We start from the raw sequence: 10413 nt of genomic DNA, 5'->3' as shown, positions 1-10413 counted from the left end.
GCGTTGTTCTCGCCGACAAGTGCCTTTCCTCTTTGGTCTCTATAGCCCCGAAGCGAATTCTGGGGCACACCCCAGAAAATTTCTCCTCCTTGTTCTCATTCACCTTTACCGCTCGAAGAGTCTTTCTTTATTTCCTTCCTTTCGAAACCTCTCATCCTCCCTCCTGGCACCTTTAAGTCTCGACATCTTCTGCACTTCCATTTTGCCCTTCGGCCTTGCCGACCGTTTTCGGTTTTGGTCAACATATTCTAACTCGTCTTTGAACTATCTGCAGGAAGAGCTTCAAGGCTCTCTTTGGATCCTCTTGGAAATAGAACGACACCCTTTGCAACAATCTTCTAAATCTTACCATCAGCTTCAATCTACTTATGATGTCCTTCAACCTCCCGAAGAGGCAAGCCACGGGCAAGCCACCAAGCACCCAATCAGATCCTCGTCCTGCATCAGGTTTGCTGAAGGCTCTGATGGAAACTGGCCGAACCAAGGGCAGTTCTGCAACACCAGCGCCCCCAGTCATCTCCCCGAATCCAAACAGAGACTTCCAGGCGCAACTTGACAAGATGAACAGCGCCAGTCATGCTCAGCAAAATCAGATTCAAGATATGGGCCCAGCTGATGCTCGTTATGGTCCGTCTTCCCAACGCCCAGGAGCCACTCACAACCGCAATATGAGCTCGGTCACACAGCAATCGTTCCAGACCGGGGGTTATACGAGTCGAAACCCAACTCCTGGAGCAGGCCCGTCTCATTTTAGACCTGATGAGGACCGTGGGTCAGGACAAGGAAATTACCAGGTAAAATTTGCAATTCCTATACGATTTTTACTTGCTAACTTTCTCAAAGCCAATGACGGTGGCCAGGCTTGGTCAAAATATTTACGATGGGCTGAATGCTCTCACCGCAAAAATCCAAAATTGCAATGGCATGAGCCCTGCTGTCCAAACCCACTTGATTAACGAGACCCGCCGACTCGATCACGAGTTGTCTGATGCTCAGCGACTCCTTCAGCTCGAGGTCGATAACGATTCCAACGCTCGAAATGCCCTCTACCAACAAATCGACCATGCTGAAAAGCAGCTTCAAACTGCACAGGGCGACCGAGATCGCTATTGCATGGAGAGAGACCAGCTCCAACGGACTCTCGACGCTGTCCGAATGAAGGAGAAGAAGAATGCTGAGAAATGGGAGAGATCCGAGCAAAAGTATAAGCAACAGATTGAGGATTTGCTCAAGCAGGTCACGGTTCAAGAGGAACAACTGAAGGGAAAGCGGGCGTTATGGCTCGAGTCTAACCCTGGCTCAAGTGCTCGCCGGGAGGCTATGAACGCAGCCATGCGTGATCCGTTCAGCTCACCATCCGTAAGCCAACGCACAGGTTTCGATAGTGGTTATATGGGCGGCGTTGGTGGATCCGTCGCATCGTCTGCAATTCGAAGCCCTCCACAAAGCTCATTTGGCCAACCTACCCCGAGCCTGGCTCCTATCGGCGCTCCGCGTGGCCCTCGCCGCCGAGGTAACCTGCCAACAGGCAGTGCCTTGCCAGCAAAGGTACTTCCCGCTTCCACCTGGACTGAGCCTTCCTCCTTCCGTAACTTCAAGACCGAGCCATCCACTCCGCCTCTTCCATCCATGGCATTGGTCCCGTTCTCCAACGAAACTGATCCGGCTCCTCGATACAAGGCCGAGTTCACAAAGGTCTACGAACTGGTTGAGGGTTGGGTCAAATCATATGCCAATCTCCCGAACCTGGGTAATGATCAGAAGATCGCCCGATCCAACAATGTTCTGTGGGACTTCATGATGAACTGCACCTATCCCGGCCAACGCCAAGATGCGCACACTCATGTCATGACCCTGCTCAATGATCCGAACACTCGTTGCTGGTTTGTCATGAGAATGGCTATCACGTACCTCACCAAGGACATTATGACTCTCGGTGTTTTCGATAAGTTCAACCCCGCCACGGACGCCGAGTTTGACGAGGTCAAGAAGAAGCTTCAGGAGCTCCGAGGTAAGCGAGCCTAAAGATTCCATCCGTAATACCGCATGAATGCTAATATCCTCATCAGGCCTGGCCACCGAATCTCGTCAGAAGCTCATCGATCAACAAGCTAGAGCGGTCCAATCTATCATTGCGTCTCCAACCTACCAAGACTTCCGGTCAACCCAAATCAGCTTTCACTCGAAGAAGCTTCGCGATATGCTTGGTCCACTCTTAAATCCTGGCTGCGTTCGTGCGGAGGCGGGGCGAGACCTCGGCGCCATTGTCATCAAGGCCTGGGAGCTGTCCGTCAAGATGTACACCTCTCACCTGACCTTCCAGGTTTACTTCCCTGAGACCGCTGCAAAGTTCATGGCTGCTACGATGATCGCCAAGGACCGTCCCGGAGTCGACGCCATGCATCTGCAAATCAAGCAGACTCGTCTCAAGCTCGTCATCACCCCCGTCATTACTTTGCGTGATGATCGCGGCACTACCATCAAGGCCAAGAATTTGCACTTGTCAACCGTCCTTACCATGGGATAGGTTGTCAAAACTGTTTGCAATCCCGGTTCTTTTGCCTGTATCTGGAGATGGGATGGTCATCATTCAACATTAGACCGTCAGCTCTTCTTGATATTCGTTCTAGATCCCAGGGATCCTGTCCTTCTAACGGTCTTTGATTGGCATCAAGTCTCACCAATGCGCCTGTTGCTCGGAGGAGGATATTCGTCTTCAACTTCGATTTTTACTTTCGGCCACTGGCCATGCCTATCACGGTTTCGATGAATGATCAAATATACTTATGAGAAGCTCGCTCGTCATATCAACTCGACTCTTCATTCTCGGCATCACTTGCTTCGGAGTGAATTCTTGCTCGGTCAACTTGGCATACGCGGCATCTCTCTCATTTGGCACTTTGCTGAATGGGTCGTGCGGACTTTGTTTTTCCTTTCATGACGAAAACATCTTTTGCAGCCGCCTCGATACAGCCTCGTTGGAGCAGTTGTCTCTGACGACTTGTTCCCTCCTGCGATGGATCACAGAGAGTACTGGCGTTGCATGTATTGAACCCGCGGTGATTTCGTTGGGGGCCGAGCATAGCATATGGCATATTCGATGGGTTTCAGATCATTTATGGGATTATGGCATGTCTCCGCTCTACTGGCTATTCTAACTTCGGATGGGCACACCGGCTGCTCGTCTCTTGATGAGCCGAGACGTTGTCTTCTCAAGAGAATGGATTTAATGCTGGGGAGCACTTGAATGAGACATTCGTTGGCAGGCGACTAATTTTCCTTTCTTCTCAAAAAAAATTGACTTCTGCGGCATAGACAATAAAACCCCCCACACCGTTCTCTTTGCAAGATTTGTGACCGTGGCCATGACGGAGGGACAGAAACAGAGAGCACAGCTTCTTCGCGTGGTGACTGCTGGAGTGCCTCTTCTGACTTGAGAATTTTCCTTGAACCTTCACCCGAAGCCCGTTGTTTCCCTATTTTATTGTTGATCTTTCCTGCCTGCCATCGGTCTCACTCCTTTAACTACAGTAGTTGCCATTGGTACGATTGAGACGAGAAGGATAGTTCTCGCGGCTATATCAGAATATTTTAATCAATCTGCGGGTATTTCAAGGGTGAATTGCGTCAATCTGTCCCACACGAACACATCAACAGATTACCAGGACTAATCCAGTCCGTTCGTGAGAGGATCCCTCTCGGCTGGCCAATACATTACTCTCACCGAGATTTCTGTAGCTTTTGCAATAATCTTGCTAGGTACAAGCGTACGGAGCCGGCAATCCCAACTGTCTCTGAACTGAACCGCAATGAGCAAATTATTATACTTGAATGCAACAGTTGCAGACACTTCGTTACGCCTTCAGCAGTCTGGGAATGATCATTATTGCACCCGGCTCTATCAATATCGAGCACAGCGCCATCCTAGATATACGTATGGATAAGATAACTGATATCTGACGACAAACATTCAAGGCTTTCCTCGTCCCGCCTCTGAAGCAACACGTCTTCCAATGGACACACTCGAAGACGCTTCCATGTTTGAGATCGCACAGGAGCACGTCAAGCCTCACTCCCGAGATGGCCTCGATTTTGTCATTGGTCTGATTCAGGATTCTGTATGTCCTTGCTACCACGCCCCCTCACAACACACCGTGATGCTAACTTACTATGCTTCTAGCTTCACACGCAACAGAATCTCAGTGCTCTGCCATCGGCGGAGACTCGTACTGATGAAGCTCGTTCCAGTCCTCTCCAGTCCTCTCCAGTCCATCTCACAGGCATGTCTCCAGGCTCCTTTCAGTACGCAACCCTTCAACTCCTCTTCCCGTTTTGGGTTGCCCTTTACACCAGCTTGTACATTGGCAGGTTCAGAGCTGGACCAGGTGGACACCTTTCTGTCTGTGCTGGACTCCATGAATACTCGTCTGTCCCCGGCAGCCCGGGAAGCAACAACTATTCAAGACCAAGCCTTTCGGGGCAGACAGAATTGAAAGGCTGCCTGCCCCGTAATATTATCGGTGAGATCGATTCTGCCGCCCCACAAAGCCGCCTATCTTAATTAGTATAGTCAACCCCGCAGTCTCAAGCTAAGCCCAAATGACCTGCGACGAGAGATCAAAACATAATTCGCGACCGAGAAGACATATGCTTTCCCAAGTTACAAATACAATACTGTACTCTGTAATAAACTGTGATTAACATGGGATTTGAAGGGGAGGCCGGCGGAGTTGCAGAAAGGGCTGTGATGGAAGAGCGAGTGGCATTACCCTGCGTGCACCTTCGCGAAACCTACGTTTCCCAAATAAGTTAGCAAATCGAATTAGAGGAATCAATTAGGCATCCTATCTTATACTTTTATATGGTTTCTAGGATTATTGTAAGCTCATTGTGAGATATAGTTGAGGTGGAAGGCTAGCTTAACTCCGCAGAATAATGTCACATTATCTTACAAATGTTCACGACAAATCAAGGGCAATGAAAGCGAGATAGGCAGAATTACGAAATCTGGTTCGATATCTATTTCCTAGGTGTCCCTGGGTATCAAGACCATGCTCTAAAAACGCCAAAGTCCAAAATCCAAAATCTAATGTTTTTGTAATACACTGTTGAATGAAACGAACAAGCAGAGTAGGAGTAAGATCTGCTCCTAACTTCAGCACTTGCCCGTCTGCGATCAAGTCTCTTAATACGCGCGCCGAGCAAGGCCAGATATCAATGTCTGCTTCTCCTGTCCAAACGCCGAACTACACTTCCTAAACAAACCTTAAGAATTCCATCCCCCGTCAAGCCAATACCTCCCTCGCTGGAGCTGCTTCCACCAGTCCAGGTGACAGTGTCAACCATATCTCTGACACCACCTTCAACCAGCTCACTGAGTCCGTCGTCTAGCTCCTCGAGTGCTTCCTTGGCACCCTCTTCATTGCCCACTTGGAAGAATTGAACACCGACTTGGAATGGTGGGGCATCGAGCTTGTCCAGCTTCTTCGCTGCAGACAAGAGAACCGACTCGACGTCATCCGAGGGAACACCGTCTGTGAGAACGATAAGGTTCAAAGGCTTCGTTTCTCTGCCTTGAGCCATTTCACTCTCCAACTTTGCCAAATATGGCTTCAGGATATTGTGGACTCTGATACCCGTTGGAGTTCCCCCCTGAGGTCGGACTCTCTCGAATATTTCGGTTATCGTAGCGGCTCGCTTAATGCCCCTATATCCACCAGCGGCAATACCCTCTGACACTGCGCCCGGGTGATTGGACTTGTGATTCAGGAAGTAGATGTCGATTCCGTCACTATCGTGCTGAGTCACGATAGGGGCGATGGTAGCCAGAGCTTGAGAAACCTCGCGCCATGATCTTCCCGCCATGGAACCAGAGTCATCGATCAGAAGGGTGGTATCGAAGGTGGCGAGAAATGAGTATGGATCTTCGCCGCCACGTGTGGCTGAGGAAGGTCTTGATGATGTGGCTGGTGTTGCTGCTTCTGGGACAGGAAGCTCAGAAATCTGGGTGGCGAGAGTTGGGCCTGACGCGGCTGTAGGTGATGGGGTGTACGCTGGCGGCGGCTCGTTCGAGGGAACTGTAAAGGCGTTCATACCTGGTCGATCCGGGCGCCGTGTCGCGGGCGATGGGTTTGTGAGGGGACTGGGGCTTCTCCGTCCCACGTCACTCGGCGAGAATGGGTTCAAATCAGCTGGGCCACGGAAGGTCGGGGTCGTTGGAGTTTGAAGTTCTGACTGCGTTGCTGAGTGATCGGATCTCTGAGAAACGTTGCTGCCTTTGCGACTAAGTTTGCGTATGGAGCCACTGAGGGAACCAAGGAGGGATGATTTGGCTGGTTGGGGTTGAGGGGTAGGCGTAGGATGAACATTCCATGGTGATGAAGGCATGATGAGAGTTGGGTGGTAGCTTGACAGGCGCGACATCAAGATTAATAAGGAGGAGGCGTTGACTTGTTTTTCTTTGTCACAAGGAGATGGTGAATGTTCGAGGAGTTGTTTGTTGGAAGCTGACCCGTGTGAGCAATCGCTTCTTTATACTCACTCACTCCTTGATCAATGTCGAATATGCCAAGATTTTTGCCTAGCCATCACTCGCTCGAGCAGTGCTCTGGGCTATGGAGCCATGTCACTTCGCCTTGCATGGCAAAACAGCAGTGATGCAGGCCACAGGTTTGAGACGTGAAAGCGTGAGTTTTGTGCTCTCCTGACGTGGGGGATGATCATTTGCTGAGCATGCGCGGAGCTCGGCAGCGGCTTGATTGGCTGGCACTGCCACAGCCACCTTGCCGCAGCATCTTCGATGGAACGACCTAGGCGGACGAGGCCGCCATTTCCTCACGCACCATCTTGAACATTGGATCAGGCTGTGCAATCGCGCCAACTGGTTTGGTGGCTCGGGCGGTTTGCCTTGCCCAGAGCCTTGGGTCAGTCTCAACAGCCGCCCACATTTCTTGAGGCACAAGGGCCTCAGCCATCCCGCCACCGGATCATCTCTGACCAGATCACCTTCCCCACACTGCCCTGGGTCCAGTCCAACGCCAGAAAGATGACTTGCAGCACTTGGCTTTGATCTTCCGGATTCCCCTGATGCAGGAACTTGTCCTCAAGATAAGAGTTTCACGATCGAGTGGGGGTTACAGACCAGCACGGCCAGCACGGCCAGCACCTTGCCAGCCTGGCGTTTTGGAAGGCAGAATTACAGCCTCGCTCCAAGAGAGGAGTTCTCTGAATAGGGGAAGGTGGTAGTGAGGCTACTTGGAGGGCTTCCTCAACCAATACGATTTTGAGGATCGATGTCTTCCAGGAGGGCGCAAGACAGAACGAGTATGCCACCAGTGGCGTTCTACACAATTCCCAATATCTAAGAATGCGGCTCTTCTGGGCAACTCTTCTTGGAAGGCATTCTTCCAGCCCGGCGTTCCCGGTATAAGTTGAGGGGTTTGTCGCCCCACAGGTCCAATTATACGAGGCTCTTGGCTTGAGCGCATATAACCGGCAGAAGAAAAGCCGGAGCTTTCAACACGTCAGCAGATGGGACTGCCCACCAGTGATCTCCTCACGAGGGCGTGTGTTTCTGCGGTGCTCGGCTGAAAAGTTTCCATTTCACTGTTATTGTCGTCTGGGAAGAACATGTGAAGAGTAGTGAAAGTTCAAGAATCCTCTTCGATCCAATATTTACATGAAGACTCAAACAAATTTTTCCAAATCATTCTCCCTTTGCTTCCTCAATCGAGATTTCTGAGCCCCGCTTTCAGTTGACCACACAACTGTAAGCAGAGGTTTTGAACACCGCACCAGACCCGGTGAAAGGTTCAGTGCCAGCGCCAATGTTCAAGAGATACTGGCTGGAAGGGAAGCTGAAGCTGGAGCTGCTTTCCAGATATGTGTAGAAGGCCTTCAGATCGCCAGAGAAGCTGGTTGTCTCGCTCGCAGCAACGAAAGAGTATACAGTTGTGGCACCATTTGGTCCACTGTAGAGCTTGAAGTTCACGCCACCAATAGTAGGTGTTGCCACAGCGGATCCATTGCTTGAAATTGGTCCCGCACCTCCGATAGCAGCAAGCCAAATCATAATTTCGTACTCGTTGGAACCTGATGCGGTTGATGAGGTAAACATATCGTAGGACACATCTGCAACGATGCTGCTTCCTGTGTAGCTGCGGAGGAACCTTGGTCAGTACTTAATATTAAGAAATAAGGAGCTCAATCCTTACCTCCATTTCCAAGTGGTAGGTATACTGGTGATTGCAGATATCTTCTTAATGCTTGACATAGCTAAAGATCAGAAAGTCAGTAGCTGTCTCCTTGATCATGGCTTGGAGATTTTATCAGCTCCTCAGATGACTTACTAACTGCAGCATTTGCGTAGGATTTAACTTGGTTCGATGCGCCTTCCCACGACCAAGATGTCGACCACGCTAGAGTGTTGCCAGAGTCCGATGTGACCGTGGTGCATTGAGAGCCATTTGCTGCTTGGCCTTCATTCCACAGATCCTGGTAGCTGAGCATCATGGAATCAGTAATTTGTTTCTTGACCAAGGGCTGAAACTTCCTACACTGTGTAAGTTCCTGTGACTACTGAGTCCCATTGGCCACATATCGTCGCCGACCGCTCTTGCAGAGTACCCGTTGGAACGGCAAGGGCAGTTGTGGAAATGACGAGAGGGAAAAATAATTGGATGAATTTCATGATTGTAGATTTAAGAAATCGTTGATTATGACCGTGTGGCGGAGAACGAATGAGTATGGCTACTAAGAAAAGGACTCACACACAAGAGGAAAGCATATTTGTATAGACTTCGCATCAAAGGGTATTGGTGGAGCAATTATGAGATGAAGGAGAAACACGCTGCTGTTGACCCTGCAATGTTTGATCAAACATGGCCTCACATGATCTTCCGGGAAGAAACCAAGCCAAATTCAGCACCAATCTTCGGAACAGTTCCTTCTCGAAGACCCTTGCAAGAAAGGTGGAGTTCAAGGGTTACTGTGGAGTTCCGTGTTTCAAGCGAATTCCGCCAATCCCGCTCTTCGAAGCGTAATCAAGAAGAAACGGAGATCTCGACTCAAGGCCCTGTTTCGCACGGACGCACGTCTTTTGATTGCTGGCGTTCGCTAACAACGAAATACTAGCGTTCAATACTCGATATTAGAAGCTAGCTACTAATAATTTAGAAGAGTTTCGCAAAATGCAAAAACTCAATAACCATTGCAATTACGGAAGTTTCAGAGTATTCTCCAGTGATCTTAAATCTCAAGGCTTACTTTTCTTTAGTGATTACTCCCTATAATTATAAAGTATTATAGCCTAATAACTATTCCTCTCATAAGGCAAAAGTAATTAATTAATTAATTGCTTTACTATAGCTTTTCTATTAAGAAGAATTCACAATAAAAATTATACAAGAATCGCAATATTTATATAATAATTAAAATATTGTGCCTTAAGAAGTGGCATTTACATTACATATGGTTGCGTAAGGCCGAGCTTCGAACGCTCAGTTTTTTCAGAACCACCTACCATAGGTGGTTCTGAAAAAACTGCGATTTGTATGGGAGCAAATACTGGTAATCGAATACCAGTATTTGGTTGCTAGCATAGAAAAATTTACGAAACACTAAAATTCCTAATAATCGAAGGCTAGCTGGTGCTAGTGTTCGATTGCTGACCAAATGCAAGCATTCAAAAGTTGCGAAACAGGGCCTAGTATAAGTGGCCGACAGGTGGAATTACTGTGCATTGCGCAATAGGAGAAGTTTGAGATGATTTGCAGTTCATTTTTCCTACAAGGGAACGTCAGAGTTCTGGATTGGCAGTGCAGACTGCAGAGCTAATCAGTTCCTTCAGCAAGTTCGGTACACTGTACACTGTCATTGGATCAGGAAGTTCATCGAGGTTTTTGAGGCGTTCAAGAAGGGTGGGGGAATGGAGTGGGTCTGCAAAAGAGCGAAGTCAGGGGAGTCCGCTGATTTGTCAGGTCTCGTCACTGGATTTTGCTCCTCAATCGTCCTCCACTGTCGTCGAGAATAGATTAAGTTTCTATGCCAGTAGACGAGTAGACGTCTTCCCCGTATCTGTTGAGCTAACGAGTTCATTGGCTAGCCCTTCTGCTATGCTAATAGGCTCGAAAGCTTGAATATTTGCTAGACAGAGGGTGGTCAGTTCTGATGAGCAGGACCAGCAGCCAAACCAAACTGCAACTCATCCGTGAGATGCGAGCTATATTCGGCTCTGTGCATCGTTCTGCAAGGCACTCCAAGATTCCCGTTACTGGTGACATGTCAATGATAATCATGATTCCAAGAGTCCAGAAAGGTCGCCGAAACTCTGCGCCGCAGGCCATGCGGAAGACTGCCCAGAATAACAAGGATACAGGAATGGTGCCAGGATGAGAGGATTTCTTATTCTCTTGT

The 10413-nt window shown here is 49.1% G+C and overlaps 3 protein-coding genes across 3 annotated transcripts; 1 reads left to right on the top strand and 2 right to left on the bottom strand.

Moving 5' to 3' along the window:
- Positions 1–924: 924 nt before the first annotated feature.
- K444DRAFT_531529 (uncharacterized protein) lies at positions 925–2527 on the top strand (the record flags this gene model as incomplete). Its single annotated transcript, XM_024874991.1, has 2 exons — positions 925–2011; positions 2070–2527. 2 exons carry the CDS (start codon positions 925–927, stop codon positions 2525–2527), a joined length of 1545 nt encoding a protein of 514 aa, XP_024735798.1.
- Positions 2528–4871: 2344 nt separating this feature from the next.
- On the bottom strand, positions 4872–6676 carry K444DRAFT_613694 (uncharacterized protein). The gene has a single exon (XM_024880401.1). The coding sequence runs from the start codon at positions 6385–6387 to the stop codon at positions 5215–5217; it is 1173 nt and encodes a 390-aa protein (XP_024735797.1). The 5' UTR covers positions 6388–6676; the 3' UTR covers positions 4872–5214.
- A 1074-nt stretch (positions 6677–7750) lies between these two features.
- On the bottom strand, positions 7751–8689 carry K444DRAFT_531710 (glycoside hydrolase family 12 protein; the record flags this gene model as incomplete). The annotated part of the gene is made up of 4 exons (XM_024875017.1): positions 7751–8156; positions 8214–8274; positions 8349–8500; positions 8556–8689. 4 exons carry the CDS (start codon positions 8687–8689, stop codon positions 7751–7753), a joined length of 753 nt encoding a protein of 250 aa, XP_024735796.1.
- Between the last annotated feature and the right edge of the window lie 1724 nt (positions 8690–10413).

The sequence above is a fragment of the Hyaloscypha bicolor genome (assembly GCF_002865645.1).
Source record: "Hyaloscypha bicolor E unplaced genomic scaffold K444scaffold_87, whole genome shotgun sequence".
NCBI classification, from domain to species: domain Eukaryota; kingdom Fungi; phylum Ascomycota; class Leotiomycetes; order Helotiales; family Hyaloscyphaceae; genus Hyaloscypha; species Hyaloscypha bicolor.
Note: the sequence above shows the minus strand (reverse complement) of the source record. Positions and strands in the feature narration are given on the sequence as shown.